Source organism: Xenopus tropicalis, chromosome 8 (genome assembly GCF_000004195.4).
Source record: "Xenopus tropicalis strain Nigerian chromosome 8, UCB_Xtro_10.0, whole genome shotgun sequence".
NCBI lineage: Eukaryota > Metazoa > Chordata > Amphibia > Anura > Pipidae > Xenopus > Xenopus tropicalis.
Window position 1 is genome coordinate 6,355,661 of NC_030684.2, and position 17,394 is coordinate 6,373,054.

At 53.6% G+C, this 17,394-nt stretch overlaps 1 protein-coding gene across 6 annotated transcripts in view; it reads left to right on the forward strand.

The window, feature by feature from the left end:
* The window catches only part of gpsm1 (G-protein signaling modulator 1), a 70,237-nt gene that overhangs the window by 34,546 nt on the left and 18,297 nt on the right, over positions 1 to 17,394 (forward strand). For 4 of the 6 annotated variants that reach the window (XM_031906851.1, XM_031906850.1, XM_031906852.1 and 1 more), the window contains 4 exons: positions 3,254 to 3,362; positions 4,628 to 4,742; positions 15,073 to 15,143; positions 15,393 to 15,557. In XM_031906851.1, coding sequence (XP_031762711.1) covers positions 3,254 to 3,362; positions 4,628 to 4,742; positions 15,073 to 15,143; positions 15,393 to 15,557 — 460 coding nt within the window. 6 annotated transcript variants of the gene reach the window in all.

Below are 17,394 nucleotides of genomic sequence, written 5' to 3' on the forward strand. Positions count from 1 at the left end.
TGGGGGGGCTGTTTGTGCCTCTGGGTACTGGGAATGCCAGGGGGCTGTAAGGTGCCACAGACAGTCACTATTTATTGGGCTGGGGGGGCTGTTTGTGCCTCTGGGTACTGGGAATGCCAGGGGGGCTGTAAGGTGCCACAGACAGTCACTATTTATTGGGCTGGGGGGGCTGTTTGTGCCTCTGGGTACTGGGAATGCCAGGGGGGCTGTAAGGTGCCACAGACAGTCACTATTTATTGGGCTGGGGGGGCTGTTTGTGCCTCTGGGTACTGGGAATGCCAGGGGGGCTGTAAGGTGCCACAGACAGTCACTATTTATTGGGCTGGGGGGGGGGGGCTGTTTGTGCCTCTGGGTACTGGGAATGCCAGGGGGGCTGTAAGGTGCCACAGACAGTCACTATTTATTGGGCTGGGGGGGGGGGCTGTTTGTGCCTCTGGGTACTGGGAATGCCAGGGGGGCTGTAAGGTGCCACAGACAGTCACTATTTATTGGGCTGGGGGGGCTGTTTGTGCCTCTGGGTACTGGGAATGCCAGGGGGGCTGTAAGGTGCCACAGACAGTCACTATTTATTGGGCTGGGGGGGCTGTTTGTGCCTCTGGGTACTGGGAATGCCAGGGGGGCTGTAAGGTGCCACAGACAGTCACTATTTATTGGGCTGGGGGGGCTGTTTGTGCCTCTGGGTACTGGGAATGCCAGGGGGGGCTGTAAGGTGCCACAGACAGTCACTATTTATTGGGCTGGGGGGGCTGTTTGTGCCTCTGGGTACTGGGAATGCCAGGGGGGCTGTAAGGTGCCACAGACAGTCACTATTTATTGGGCTGGGGGGGGGCTGTTTGTGCCTCTGGGTACTGGGAATGCCGGGGCTGGGTAGATCCTGTATCTGTACAGAAGACACAAGGCCACTAGGTGGCGCCCTGAGACAGAGACAGAAGGGGAAGGGATTGGGTGGAACACAGAGCCAGATGACACAAGGCTACAGGTGCCCATACATGGGGAGATCTCATTTGCTGATTCAGATTCCTCAGACTGATTGGGCCCCTTATCTGCCCGTGTATGGGCAACAGGACTACCCAATCTACACTAAAATTGGACGTATCTCAGTTTCGGCAGTTTGAGTTCCCCATGATGCCATTCTCAGCCCGATGGCGCCTGTGCCCGTCGCCCGCCATTGTAATTCAGTCATTTGCCCGTATTGTCAGATGATTGTATTAGCTCAGTGTCGCCCACCTTGGGCGGCCATATTGGGAGATGATCTCGTATGTTACTGTGTGTGGGAATAACAAGCTCTGGGCATTCGGTCTGCGCTTTAGTGCAGTTGGTTCCAAGGGCCACAGTTGTACTGGGTCAGATAGTAACGTATTGTGCAGTGTTGGGGTTAGGGACATAGCAGCAACTACTCACTGAGTAAGGGGGGGGGACATACCTACACACTGAGTAAGGGGGGGACATACCTACACACTGAGTAAGGGGGGGACATACCTACACACTGAGTAAGGGGGGGGGGACATACCTACACACTGAGTAAGGGGGGGACATACCTACACACTGAGTAAGGGGGGGACATACCTACACACTGAGTAAGTGGGGGGACATACCTACACACTGAGTAAGGGGGGGACATACCTACACACTGAGTAAGTGGGGGGACATACCTACACACTGAGTAAGGGGGGGACATACCTACACACTGAGTAAGTGGGGGACATACCTACACACTGAGTAAGGGGGGGACATACCTACACACTGAGTAAGGGGGGGACATACCTACACACTGAGTAAGGGGAGGACATACCTACACACTGAGTAAGTGGGGGGACATACCTACACACTGAGTAAGGGGGGACATACCTACACACTGAGTAAGTGGGGGGACATACCTACACACTGAGTAAGGGGGGGACATACCTACACACTGAGTAAGTGGGGGGACATACCTACACACTGAGTAAGGGGAGGACATACCTACACACTGAGTAAGTGGGGGGACATACCTACACACTGAGTAAGGGGGGGACATACCTACACACTGAGTAAGTGGGGGGACATACCTACACACTGAGTAAGGGGGGGACATACCTACACACTGAGTAAGTGGGGGGACATACCTACACACTGAGTAAGGGGGGGACATACCTACACACTGAGTAAGGGGGGGACATACCTACACACTGAGTAAGGGGGGGACATACCTACACACTGAGTAAGGGGGGGGGACATACCTACACACTGAGTAAGGGGGGGACATACCTACACACTGAGTAAGGGGGGGACATACCTACACACTGAGTAAGTGGGGGACATACCTACACACTGAGTAAGGGGGGACATACCTACACACTGAGTAAGTGGGGGGACATACCTACACACTGAGTAAGGGGGGACATACCTACACACTGAGTAAGTGGGGGACATACCTACACACTGAGTAAGGGGGGACATACCTACACACTGAGTAAGGGGGGGACATACCTACACACTGAGTAAGTGGGGGGACATACCTACACACTGAGTAAGTGGGGGGACATACCTACACACTGAGTAAGGGGGGGACATACCTACACACTGAGTAAGTGGGGGGACATACCTACACACTGAGTAAGTGGGGGGACATACCTACACACTGAGTAAGGGGGGGACATACCTACACACTGAGTAAGTGGGGGGGACATACCTACACACTGAGTAAGGGGGGACATACCTACACACTGAGTAAGTGGGGGGACATACCTACACACCGAGTAAGGGGGGGACATACCTACACACTGAGTAAGTGGGGGGACATACCTACACACCGAGTAAGGGGGGACATACCTACACACTGAGTAAGGGGGGGACATACCTACACACTGAGTAAGGGGGGGACATACCTACACACTGAGTAAGGGGGGGACATACCTACACACTGAGTAAGTGGGGGACATACCTACACACTGAGTAAGTGGGGGGACATACCTACACACTGAGTAAGGGGGGGACATACCTACACACTGAGTAAGGGGGGGACATACCTACACACTGAGTAAGGGGGGGGACATACCTACACACTGAGTAAGGGTGGGGGGGACATACCTACACACTGAGTAAGGGCAGAGGACATACCTACACACTGAGTAAGGGGGGGGACATACCTACACACTGAGTAAGGGGGAGGACATACCTACACACTGAGTAAGGGGGGGACATACCTACACACTGAGTAAGGGGCGGGGCCAATGCTGTTGCTCAGGTTAATGCTCTGCTCTCGCTACTACAGGGTGGGGGAAGGCCGCGCCGCGTGGAGCCTGGGAAACGCCTACGTCTCCTCGGGGGATCATGGGAAAGCGCTGGGCTGCGCCCGGAAGCACCTGGAGATCTCGCAGGAGGTGAGTTGCAGTTGGTCGCAGATAAAGGCTCCGTATCCTGAGAAACAAACCTTGGGCTCATCCGCCCCACAGTAATTACTATGGGAAAGTAACGACCCGGAGCTCCCACAATCCCCTAATTGGCTGCAGGGATAAGGGAAACCATAATTAGTGACTCTCTAAATCCTTTAAACAAGCAGCCAATTAGGAACCTTCTACCTCTCCCCGAGCAGCAGAACTGTAGCCTGAAACTAGTGTCCCCAGCACCCACCCCCTCACCCCCAGCGCCCACCCCCCTCACCCCCAGCGCCCACCCCCCTCACCCCCAGCGCCCACCCCCCTCACCCCCAGCGCCCACCCCCCTCATCCCCAGCGCCCACCCCCTCACCCCCAGCGCCCACCCCCCTCACCCCCAGCGCCCACCCCCCTCACCCCCAGCGCCCACCCCCCTCATCCCCAGCGCCCACCCCCCTCATCCCCAGCGCCCACCCCCCTCATCCCCAGCGCCCACCCCCCTCATCCCCAGCGCACCCACCCCCCTCATCCCCAGCACCCACCCCCCTCATCCCCAGCACCCACCCCCCTCATCCCCAGCGCACCCCCCTCATCCCCAGCGCACCCCCCTCATCCCCAGCGCACCCACCCCCCTCATCCCCAGCGCCCACCCCCCTCATCCCCAGCGCACCCACCCCCCTCATCCCCAGCGCACCCACCCCCCTCATCCCCAGCGCTCACCCCCCTCATCCCCAGCGCTCACCCCCCTCATCCCCAGCGCCCACCCCCCTCATCCCCAGCGCCCACCCCCCTCATCCCCAGCACCCACCAGTCCGGGCCAAGGCACCATTCCAGCACCCAAGGCTCAGCCAATCAGCCGCAGCCTTTTGCTTCCCCCCCCCCCCCCCGGATTCCCGTGCCCCCCAGCATCGTGCAGCAATGTCTGGCAGAACCTCTCATATCTCACTGGGCAGCGGCCAAACTGGGAACAGAGGGCAGTCAGTACATGGGATACTGGGGGCTGAGCTCATGTACATACAGTAACACTAATTACCCCCCCCCCTGCCCCCCCCCCCCCGGTGTCAGGATCCCGGTTATGTAACATCCTTGTGCCGCTTGGCAAGTGCCTCTCCCCTTGGGTTTGCGCCGAGTTCCAAGGTCTCTTTCCCTGAGAAACACATTGGGTGAAAGCTCTTTGTTTGCTTGGGGCCATTATTATTATTAACCCCTCGCTCCCCGACAGGGGGCAATATATATATATATATCTAATGTATCGTTTATCCATCGTGCAGATCGGGGACAAGAATGGGGAGCTGACGGCGCGTATGAACATAATGCAGCTACGGTCGGCCCTCGGCATCCAAGATGGAGACTCGTCCCCCCAATACGATGGCTATGAGGCCCAAGGTAGGTTCTAGATTGCGTTCAGTTGTTCTTTGCTGATTGGCTGCTCCTGGAACCCGACTGAGCCTTATTGGCCTGGGCTGCATTGACGCATTCTCACTATTCCCAGGGGGGCCCAAAGGGTCCATACTCATCTCCCCAATACAATGATTATGAGACTTAAGGTAGGTTCTAGAGTGCGTTCAATTGCTCTGTGCTGATTGGCTGCTCCTGGAACCCTACTGAGCCTTATTGGCCAGGCTGCATTGACGCATTCTCACTATTCCCAGGGGGGCCCAAAGGGTCCATACTCATCTCCCCAATACAATGATTATGAGACTTAAGGTAGGTTCTAGAGTGCGTTCAATTGCTCTGTGCTGATTGGCTGCTCCTGGAACCCTACTGAGCCTTATTGGCCTGGGCTGCATACATGGACACATTCTCACTATTCCCAGGGGGGCCCAAAGGGTCCATACTCATCTCCCCAATACAATGATTATGAGACTTAAGGTAGGTTCTAGAGTGCGTTCAATTGCTCTGTGCTGATTGGCTGCTCCTGGAACGCTACTGAGACTTATTGGCCTGGGCTGCATTGACGCATTCTCACTATTCCCAGGGGGGCCCAAAGGGTCCAGACTCGTCTCCCCAATATGATGACTATGAGGCCCAAGGTAGGTTCTAGAGCACGTTCAATTGCTCTTTGCTGATTGGCTGCTCCTGGAACCCTACTGAGCCTTATTGACCTGGGCTGCATACATGGACACATTCTCACTATTCCCAGGGGGGCCCAAAGGGTCCATGGGGGGGGGGAATATTATCATGGCACGGGCGGAGGTCGTTCCCTGGTGTAATGGACTAGGACAAAGTATAAACTCCTGCGGGTTAGACCAACAATACTGTTCTCCTGGGGCAAATCCAAGGGCCAATCCCAAAGGGGCTTCTAGAGGTGATGCCCCCACACTGCAATTTCCCCTATTGCTTCCGCTACCGGCCCGGCGCGGCCAACATGAGTGAGTCACGGGCAGCAGGAAAACATGTTTGCTTTTTTTTATTATTAGTTACCCTTTAATGTGCTCTTCCCCTGTTTACACTCAGCGCTGTGGAAATGTTTCCTGGCTGCCTGACAGCGGCTCCCAATAATAATGTTCATAGTAGAAGAGAAAAGGGGGGGTTCCGGGCCCCTGGGGGAACCCCCGACTGCACTGGGGATTTAATGGGTCCTTATGTGACAGATTGGGCCGGAGTCCGAAGGTGACTACGAAGTGTTAATCACGCCGGCTCCTTGGCTTATAATGACCCCATTCATCAGAGGTGCCATTGACTGGGTTGCCAAGGTCCGCCTGTAAACAGAAGCACACAGTGTGCTGGCAGTCAGCGGGGGTAGGTGCTGGGAGGCAGCTCGGGCCCCGGGAACGCGCTTCTGACAACCAAGTCCATTTATAGTTGAGCCCAACTTGCTGGTAGCGGGGTGCGGAACGTAGCGGAACGCTAGGATGTGACTGCGTATCCAAGGCTGGGAATAGAGGTAACTGCCTTCCTGTTATCTGTATATTAATATCTGGGACCAGTAATAATACTGGTCTCACTGGGCAAGGTCTCCTATTAGCTGGGCTAAGCATGGTAGGCCCCGCCCCTTTTGTGCCAAGGCGCTGTCTCTTTAAATTTCATAGCTGGCTACTTGTGCCTGCCCTGCCTACTCTGGAGGTGCCAGCTGCCCAATAACGGGCAACTAAAATGGTAATAGTTTATTGGATGAAATGACCAGCTGGTGGCACTGTTACTAATTCATTACATTAACAGTGGAAAAAAAACTGCTAATATCCTGTAAACTAGAAAAAAAATGTATGTAGGTTACAGAAGCGCCGTGAGCAATTGAACGTCATTGGGAGGGCCACGGGCTCCAGATTTGGGAGGAATAGTAATAACGTTCTCTGTGACTAGACTTGTGTTGGGGTCTCCTTAATGGAGAAGGGACTGGGGGTTTTGTGGATAACAGAATGCGCCATTCTAGGCAGTGTCAGTCAGTGGCTACTAAAGCAAAAAAAAATTCTGTTATGTATAAAAAGGGATGAAAACATAATTTTGCCCCTTTATAGGTCCCTGGAAAGGCCTCACCGTGCGTATGGGGGCAGTAACAGTGAGTATGGGGGGCAGTGACTGTGAGTATGGGGGGCAGTAACAGTGAGTATGGGGGGCAGTTTTGGGCTCCAGTCCTTAAGAAGGATATTAATGAGCTGGAGAGAGTGCAGAGACTGCAACTAAACTGGTAAAGGGGATGGAAGGGTTAAACTATGTCAGGGTTGGGGTGTGAGGGGACCTGATTACTCTCTATAAATGCAGTATAACACAAGAAGCCCCCCCGTTAGGCTGGAGGAATGTTTTTTTTCCATCTAAAGCAACACAAATAGTCCCTTGTTGTGAAGCTGGGGAGGCTGTTAAATGGAGATACGTTGATCGTGGTGGCCAGTTGTCCTGATTCCACGGCTGAATCGTGAAGCTTATGGGACCTTTATATTTTAGGCTTATGGGACCTTTATATTTTAGGCTTATGGGACCTTTATATATTAGGCTTATGGGACCTTTATATTCTAGTCTTACGGGACTTTTATATTCTAGGCTTATGGGACCTTTATATCCTAGGGTTATGAGATGTTTAGAATATAAAGGTCCCATAAACCTAGAATATAGTCTTATGGGACTTTTATATTCTAGTCTTATGGGACCTTTATATTCTAGTCTTACGGGACTTTTATATTCTAGGCTTACGGGACCTTTATATTCAAGGGTTATGGGACCTTTATATTCAAGGGTTATGGGACCTTTATATTCTAGGCTTATGGGACCTTTTTATTCAAGGGTTATGGGACCTTTATATTCTAGGCTTATGGGAACTTCATATTCTAGGCTTATGGGACCTTTTATATTCTAGCCTTATGGGACCTTTATATCCTAGGGTTATGGGACCTTTATATTCTAGGCTTATGGGAACTTCATATTCTAGCCTTATGGGACCTTTTATATTCTAGCCTTATGGGACCTTTATATTCTAGCCTTATGGGACCTTTATATTCTAGCCTTATGGGACCTTTATATTCTAGCCTTATGGGACCTTTATATTCTAGCCTTATGGGACCTTTATATTCTAGCCTTATGGGTCCTTTATATTCTAGGCTTATGGGACCTTTATATTCTAGGCTTATGGGACCTTTATATTCTAGGCTTATGGGACCTTTATATTCAAGGGTTTTGGGACCTTTATATTCTAGGCTTATGGGACCTTTATATTCTAGGCTTATGGGACCTTTATATTCAAGGGTTTTGGGACCTTTATATTCTAGGCTTATGGGACCTTTATATTCTAGGCTTATGGGACCTTTATATTCAAGGGTTTTGGGACCTTTATATTCTAGGCTTATGGGACCTTTATATTCTAGGCTTATGGGACCTTTATATTCTAGGCTTATGGGACCTTTATATTCTAGGCTTATGGGACCTTTATATTCTAGGCTTATCAGATGAATTGGACCCAGGTACCGCCTGCCTGGCGTTGGGCTCTATGGGCTCTTTCATCTACATGATCCCAAAGACAATTTTAGTTGAACTTCCCCTTTAATGAATAAAAAGATCTGAGGCACTGAGGGGGGGGGGGGATAAGACAGAACAGGGCCATCGGTGTCAGTGGATAGGGGGGAAAGGCGACTAAAGCAGAAAATAAACATATGGAATCCAGGAATAGAAGCAGCAATGGGAGAAGGAAGCGGCTGTGGGCTGACGGGTGACACTGGGAGAATAAAACAAATCAGGAGGCCGGGGGAGAAGAAGAAAAGAGGTGGGAGATGGGAAGAATGGCTCATTTGCTCTGTCTGCGCGGGGTATAATCACGGCAATTTGCACTCGCACCCAGTCAGCCAATAACAGCGGAAAATTACTGTGGTCTATGGTGATCCTCCGGAGCGGCAGCAGCAGAGCCTTAACCCTCGTAGCACCCAGGGTGGCAGCTGCAGGGCTGGAGGCCAACATTAAGGGGGCTCGCTTGGGTTCTCCCAGTCAGAAGGGGGCTCGCTTAGGTTCTCCCAGTCAGAAGGGGGCTGGCGTGGGTTCCCCCAGTCAGAAGGGGGCTGGCGTGGGTTCCCCCAGTCAGAAGGGGGCTCGCGTGGGTTCTCCAAGTCAGAAGGGGGCTCGCGTGGGTTCTCCCAATCAGAAGGGGGCTCGCGTGGGTTCTCTCAGTCAGAAGGGGGCTTGTGTGGGTTCCTCCAGTCAGAAGGGGGCTGGCGTGCGTTCTCCCAGTCAGAAGGGGGCTTGTGTGGGTTCTCCAAGTCAGAAGGGGGCTCGCGTGGGTTCTCCCAGTCAGAAGGGGGCTCGCGTGGGTTCTCCCAGTCAGAAGGGGGCTTGTGTGGGTTCTCCCAGTCAGAAGGGGGCTTGTGTGGGTTCTCCCAGTCAGAAGGGGGCTTGTGTGGGTTCCTCCAGTCAGAAGGGGGCTCGCGTGGGTTCTCCCAGTCAGAAGGGGGCTTGTGTGGGTTCTCCCAGTCAGAAGGGGGCTTGTGTGGGTTCCTCCAGTCAGAAGGGGGCTGGCGTGGGTTCTCCCAGTCAGAAGGGGGCTTGTGTGGGTTCTCCCAGTCAGAAGGGGGCTGGCGTGGGTTCTCCCAGTCAGAAGGGGGCTTGTGTGGGTTCCTCCAGTCAGAAGGGGGCTGGCGTGGGTTCTCCCAGTCAGAAGGGGGCTCGCGTGGGTTCTCCCAGTCAGAAGGGGGCTTGTGTGGGTTCTCCCAGTCAGAAGGGGGCTTGTGTGGGTTCTCCCAGTCAGAAGGGGGCTCGCGTGGGTTCCTCCAGTCAGAAGGGGGCTGGCGTGGGTTCTCCCAGTCAGAAGGGGGCTGGCGTGGGTTCTCCCAGTCAGAAGGGGGCTTGTGTGGGTTCCTCCAGTCAGAAGGGGGCTGGCGTGGGTTCTCCCAGTCAGAAGGGGGCTCGCGTGGGTTCTCCCAGTCAGAAGGGGGCTTGTGTGGGTTCTCCCAGTCAGAAGGGGGCTTGTGTGGGTTCCTCCAGTCAGAAGGGGGCTGGCGTGGGTTCTCCCAGTCAGATGGGGGCCTATGGCAATACTGATGCCAACTTAAGACAAGATGGAGGTCGGTGCCCCAGGCTACAGTTGCTGTTTATAAGGAAATGCAAAGGTATAAGTTGCTGAACTATAACCGCTCTGCACACTGTACCTACTGAGGGGGAAGTCAGTGTAATAAAGAACCATAACCCCCCCCCCCCCCCCGGGGATGCACAGAGGTAGTACAGAGGGTATCTGGGGGCTGCAGCTCAGTATCGGGGGCCGGGTTATGTATGGGCTTGGCACCGTTTCATGCACATTCCCTGCCGCGCTGAGTCAGGCACATTAGCTTCCCCCTCTCTGCTGGATACGGGATATTGGACCCGGGTCTGACGGCGCCGTAATGGAAACCGCCCTGCGGAAATGCAGATACAAACTTATCTATAGACCCGGCGGCTCCCTGCACCCACCATTGGGGCAAATGGATGGGCTGGGGGGGGTACCAGTGCCCCGGGGGTGAGTTGTATACTTCCAGCCAATGGTATTGGGAAGATCTTGTTATTCCAGGGATGGCTTGTCTGGAACCGACGGCCAAGGCCCAGTCTCCTGTTGGGTCCGGCGTGGGGCAAGTCACAGGGTCCTTTCATTGACCCCCATTACCGCTCTCATTTATCCCAGCCAATCCAACGCTGCGTTTCATATATAACATATAAACCATAATGACTTTCCCTGTGACACCCCATAAATCTTAATAAGTGACATTTAAGTCACAAGTTGTTTCCTACCTGTTGAGATAATGAACAATATAATTGGAAAGTAAATGGCGGGGGGAGGGGGGAGAGTAATTGCAATGGGGGGGGGGTCAGGTTCTGGTGGAGAAAAACTGTCAATTAAATGGAATATTACTGGGTAATGCAGCCCTGGGGCTTTTCTGCCTCCATTCCCAGCAGGTTCCTACGGCAACCGATACCGGCATTCTGCCCCCCCCTGGGCGGGGACCCCCATATTCACAGTAATCATTAAACAATAAGTAATAAACAATAATACGTATTTGGGAAACGAGAGAATGTTCCTCTCCCCTCACTCGGAAGGTTCCGGTCTGTGAGTATATAATATATATATATATAATAATATGAAATCATATGAGAGACTAAAATAATAATAATAATAAAATAAGTGCAAATGAAGGTGGGAAAGTCGTGACGTTGGTGCAGGTTCCGTTTCATTATCACTTGAGTCGGAGCTAAAATATTTTCCCACCTTTGGAGCAAACTCGGAAAGTTCCGCTTCTCTTATCTCTTATGTGATATCAGACTTTATATTGGGATATGACCGGCCTGGGAGTCTGTAGGTCACATGTTGGGAAGAGTTACCGGCAGCCAATCAGATGGTGGTTCAGTTGCAAGCAGCCAATCACTCTGCTATAAATACATATATATATATCACATTTTGGGGTGACTAAGCCTCCCTAAATCTCCATTATTTATTATAATACTGAGCCTCAGACCAACGCCGAGTGGGCGCGGGGAGGCTCAGTCCAACGCCGAGTGGGCGCGGGGAGGCTCAGACCAATGCCGAGTGGGCGCGGGGAGGCTCAGACCAACACCGAGTGGGCGCGGGGAGGCTCAGACCAACACCGAGTGGGAGCGGGGAGGCTCAGACCAACGCCGAGTGGGAGCGGGGAGGCTCAGACCAATGCCGAGTGGGAGCGGGGAGGCTCAGACCAATGCCGAGTGGGAGCGGGGAGGCTCAGACCAATGCCGAGTGGGCGCGGGGAGGCTCAGACCAATGCCGAGTGGGCGCGGGAGGCTCAGACCAACACCGAGTGGGCGCGGGGAGGCTCAGACCAACGCCGAGTGGGAGCGGGGAGGCTCAGACCAATGCCGAGTGGGAGCGGGGAGGCTCAGACCAATGCCGAGTGGGAGCGGGGAGGCTCAGACCAATGCCGAGTGGGAGCGGGGAGGCTCAGACCAATGCCGAGTGGGCGCGGGGAGGCTCAGACCAACGCCGAGTGGGCGCGGGGAGGCTCAGACCAACACCGAGTGGGCGCGGGGAGGCTCAGACCAACGCCGAGTGGGAGCGGGGAGGCTCAGACCAATGCCGTGTGGGAGCGGGGAGGCTCAGACCAATGCCGAGTGGGCGCGGGGAGGCTCAGTCCAACGCTGAGTGGGCGCGGGGAGGCTCGGACCAACGCCGAGTGGGCGCGGGGAGGCTCGGTACAACGCCGAGTGGGAGCGTTGAGGCTCGGACCAACGCCAAGTGGGAGCGTTGAGGCTCAGACCAACGCTGAGTGGGAGCGGGGATACTCAGTCCAACGCTGAGTGGGCGCGGGGATACTCAGTCCAATGCCGAGTGAGCGTGGGAAGGCTCAGACCAATGCCGAGTGGGAGCGGGGAGGCTCAGACCAATGCCGAGTGGGAGCGGGGAGGCTCAGACCAACGCCGAGTGGGCGCGGGGAGGCTCAGTCCAACGCCGAGTGGGCGCGGGGAGGCTCAGACCAATGCTGAGTGGGTGCGGGGAGGCTCAGACCAACACCGAGTGGGCGCGGGGAGGCTCAGACCAACACCGAGTGGGCGCGGGGAGGCTCAGTCCAACGCCGAGTGGGCGCGGGGAGGCTCAGTCCAACGCCGAGTGGGCGCGGGGAGGCTCAGACCAACGCTGAGTGGGCGCGGGTGCTGAAGTGCCCACCCCCTGCGCATTTGCCAACTCCACTGTAAGTGCGGGGTTAATCCCTCTGAACCTCGACCTGTGAGTTAGTCTACTCAGACTTAGCCCTCAAAATAGATATTATCAGTTTGTAATGAATCAGAAACAGCCGCGCCACCTACCGGTCATCTCAGCCGACTTTCCCCCTCTCACTAACTAAACTCCGTTCGGTAGAAAATGAAGTTAGTGAGCGGAGCCGAGTCTTCTGACTTTACCCTGCTCGGTTACTTACTAACTACAGACCAGCTAATTAGTCGTTATGATGCAATAATGAGACGTCGCTGCCCAATGCCCGTGTCACAATATGGACGGGGAGCTGCCGCTGTGGGTGCCGAGGCCCCGCCCCGCCTGGGTGACTGACAGCTCTGATTCCCCGTGTGGATTGGCGCAGTTGAGTGATAGTGACCTAATTGAAAGGGAAATGGGCACATAGCGCCGTGTAGCGGCAGCCTGGATGTGTCAGCCCGGTGATTTATGGGCCAGAGGAGCCATTGTCTTCTGCTTCCTTCACTTGCGGCTTCCATGTTGGCTAGTGGGATATGGCTAATGAAAGCCCCGCTGGGCTAGCCCCCACATACGTCTATTCTGGGACCTGACGTAAAGGGATAGGTCACCTTTACATAAATGTTTGCAATTGGTCTTCATTTGTTATTATTTGTGGTTTTGTTCAGCAGCTCTCTGGTTACTAGGGACGTATTTACCTTAGCAGCCAGGCAGCTGTTTAAATAAGAGACAGGAATATGAACAGAGGAAGATAAGGAATAAAAAGTAACAATAACAATAAAACTGGAGCCTCACAGAGCAATAGGGTTTGGCTGCCGGGGTCAGTTATCCTGTTGCTAGGGCTTAAATTACCTTAGCAACCAGGGAGTGGTTTGGATGAGAGGCTGGTATATGAATAGGGGAGGGGCTGAATAGAAAGATAAGGAATAAAAAGTAACAATAACAATAAAACTGGAGCCTCACAGAGCAATAGGGTTTGGCTGCCGGGGTCAGTTATCCTGTTGCTAGGGCTAAAATTACCTTAGCAACCACAGAGTGGTTTGGATGAGAGGCTGGAATATGAATAGGGGAGGGGCTGAATAGAAAGATAAGGAATAAAAAGTAACAATAACAATAAAACTGGAGCCTCACAGAGCAATAGGGTTTGGCTGCCGGGGTCAGTGACCCCCATTTGAAAGCTAAAAGATAAATAATGAAGACCAATTGCAAAGTCGCTAGGAATAGGGCATTCTATAACATACTAAGGGTTAACTTAAAGGTGAACCACCCCCTTAAGGTGCCCATATATTATAAGATTTGCTTGAGCAGATCTGTCCCCAATACGCCCACGTAAAGCTCCTTCAGACCTGCCCGTGTATGGGGCCCCCCGGCAGCCCAGATATCTGCCCAATAATGTCCCGGTATCGATAGGGCAGGTTTGATTCGTCTGTATCGGCTCATTGCTCCGACTGTCTGTATCCCCTTCATTATAATGCGATCGTTTGGCCCCTATTGCCCACCCCAGGGGACATATTGGGGGGCAAGATTGGCTCCTTTAGTGACCCCGCCAAGCGAGCAAACCTGAAGGTGAGCGATATCGGGGGAATTGTATCCTGTGGCCCTAGGGCCAAATAGAAGCAGTGGGAGATAGGAGACAATGTGGCCCCCAACCTGCCCAATCAACACCCGGCTGATTTTCTACAGGATATCGGCTGGTTAGGGGTGTCGGAGGGCCCCAGATAATCTGCTGAATCTGTAGGACCTGATTGGGCAGATAAATGAGTATATGGGCACCTTTACCCATAGCTGCCGGGGCAACCACATCCAAAAGTGGCAGTTTAGGGCGTCGTCGGGTTCCGCCCCCCCAACCTAGAACGGTTCCCTGCCGCATTCTCCCAGAAAGTTTTCAACGATCCGGGTAAACTTGAGAGACAGAGAGAGCATTTAGAAATGCCCCAGAGATTTTCCATCTCTCTGCTCCGAGCTTGGCAAATAGGCCCATAAATACTTTAAGAGAAGGGCCGGGGGGGCCGGGGGGGGGGAGGTGTAAGAGGCAGATTTTAGCAGGAGATGCCACTCGGTAGCCGTATGGGAAAGTGGCTGATTGGACCTGGCGGCGCGGCTTCACCTGGGTCCCCCCAATATTTACTGGGGGACGCGGCACAATTGCGGGGGAAGAATTCCATCAGGGAAGCCGTGAGTAACGGGAATTATATCTTTGGCTTTATTTCCCCTTTACTCTGGGGGCAGCCCATCTCTCGTTACAGACGGGGGGGGCACGTTAGGACAATGTTATTGTAGGACAGCGCTCAGGGGAATTGTGTGTGTGTGTGTATATATATATGTATATTCTCTTCCCCCCCCCCAGTGGTTCTGTCCGCCCCCCCCCCCCCCCCACACACACTTACGTTGGTACAGCCAATAAAGCCATGGCCGGAGAATGCCTCTATATACAGGGCCGTTGGGTTCCAGCCAATCAGCTCAGAGCCAGAAACTCATAAATGATTTTAATGCCTTTCCAATAAAATGTGAAAGGCAGATAATGGGTTAACGGTCCGGGGGGGGGGGGGCAGAGCTTACGGTTGTGCTTGTTCCTCCGTCTCATTGGGTGATATTTGCCCTTTGTGTTGTATTCAGGGGCCCGGCCGAAGAGGGTACAGCGCCACAGCATGGACAGCCTGGAACTGATCCCATTCCCCTCCGATAAGGTGAGCACAGGGCATTCTGGGAAATACAGGGGGGGGGGGGGGTCAGCTGCATTTATTGGCAACTCTTCCTATTGGGGGTCAGGTGGGGGAGCGGGTTGGGGGTAAGTGCTCCTATTTGCCCCCACCAGCTGGTGATTCCATAGACAAAATGGAGTCTGAGCAGCTTGATAGGCTTTATAGCACCAACGGTACCGGCAGAACCGGACATCTCTGCCATGGATAAATATTTTATGTTTCTTGGTTCCGAAGGAGCAGAATGGAGACGGCCCCCACCCGCTGGGTCTGAAACCGGACTCGGTGGCCAAGCCGTGCCGGAGCAAAAAGTACCGCAACCACCACTTCTGCCCCGAGGCAAACGCACAGGAGGTCCCTACTCTGGACTCCAACGACGTCCGGGTACAGATGCCCCCCCTGGTAAGGAACGTGGCTTCTTATCTCTGCTATACCAGCCCTGGGGCAGATAATCAGCATTTACCCCATATCTGCCCCCCCTATCGGGGCTCTAGGGGTGTATCATTGTGTCCAGATTGGCCAACACCATAGAGCTTTGGCTTAAATATACCCTAAATAGTGGAGACCTCTGCTTTTACCCCATTAAAATCTGCCTAGTTACTATGGTCTGTGCGCCTAGCAACCGCAGAAAAATTGCCCAAAACAATCCGTATATAATCATGGCCTACATTGTGCTGGGCGGTAATGTTTTGGTAAAGGGGTCCATGACATGAGAGAATATGAGCAGACGAATGGGCTACTGAAAGCCGCTCTGGGCTCGTGAGAATTGCGTTTTATTCCAATTATGTCTCCGTCTCGGGAGGAAAACTGACACTGGGTTGGAACTCAATCCTTAGTAATGAACCTTGGGGGTACGTTCTTTCTCTAGGATTTGATCTTATTCAGGGAATTGGGGAGCCGGTGTCTCTCTAGATGCCCCCAGCCGGCCATTTTGTTTATCCTGTTACTTCCCAGCTGGGAGTAGTAGTTCCGCAGGTACATTGATGCATTTGATTGTGCCCCCTATAGCGATACAAACCCAGGCTGGCTCCTCCCACTGCCGCTGGCTCCTCCCACTGCCGCCGTCTTGTTGCCTTGCGCTTCATTCATTGTGATACTCGTCTCCTCCTGAGCGGCTGGTAGGAAACACCTGCCGTATCCTTAGTAACCAAATAAACACTTCTCAGCCTTTCTCCCTGCTGACATTTTTATGGTTTTCCTGTAATTCCCCAACTTAAATACTCATTAACGGCTTCCCTGTCCCACCGCCGTAACCGCCACGGAGCCCTCAGCCACACGGGATTGGGGGGAGAGCTGGGCATAACCGTGCCCCCCCCAACTGGCCCTAAGGCTGGGCCCCCTTAGCCCATAACAAGGTTACAGATATATAGAAACATTGGGGTAACAGTCACCCTGCTATAGTTCCAGGGGTACCCAGGGCACAAATAAGCACTCACCCCAAATCCCCCCTAACTGGCCTTCAGGCTGGACCCCCTTAGCCCATAACAAGGTTACAGATATATAGAAACATTGGGGTAACAGTCACCCTGCTATAGTTCCAGGGGTACCCAGGGCACAAATAAGCACTCACCCCAAATCCCCCCTAACTGGCCTTCAGGCTGGACCCCCTTAGCCCATAACAAGGTTACAGATATATAGAAACATTGGGGTAACAGTCACCCCGCTATAGTTCCAGGGGTACCCAGGGCACAAATAAACACTCACCCCAAATCCCCCCCTAACTGGCCTTCAGGCTGGGCCCCCTTAGCCCATAACAAGGTTACAGATATATAGAAACATTGGGGTAACAGTCACCCCGCTATAGTTCCAGGGGTACCCAGGGCACAAATAAGCACTCACCCCAAATCCCCCCCTAACTGGCCTTCAGGCTGGGCCCCCTTAGCCCATAACAAGGTTACAGATATATAGAAACATTGGGGTAACAGTCACCCCGCTATAGTTCCAGGGGTACCCAGGGCACAAATAAGCACTCACCCCAAATCCCCCCCTAACTGGCCTTCAGGCTGGGCCCCCTTAGCCCATAACAAGGTTACAGATATATAGAAACATTGGGGTAACAGTCACCCCGCTATAGTTCCAGGGGTACCCAGGGCACAAATAAGCACTCACCCCAAATCTCCCCTAACTGGCCTTCAGGCTGGGCCCCCTTAGCCCATAACAAGGTTACAGATATATAGAAACATTGGGGTAACAGTCCCCCCGCTATAGTTCCAGGGGTACCCAGGGCACAAGCACTCAC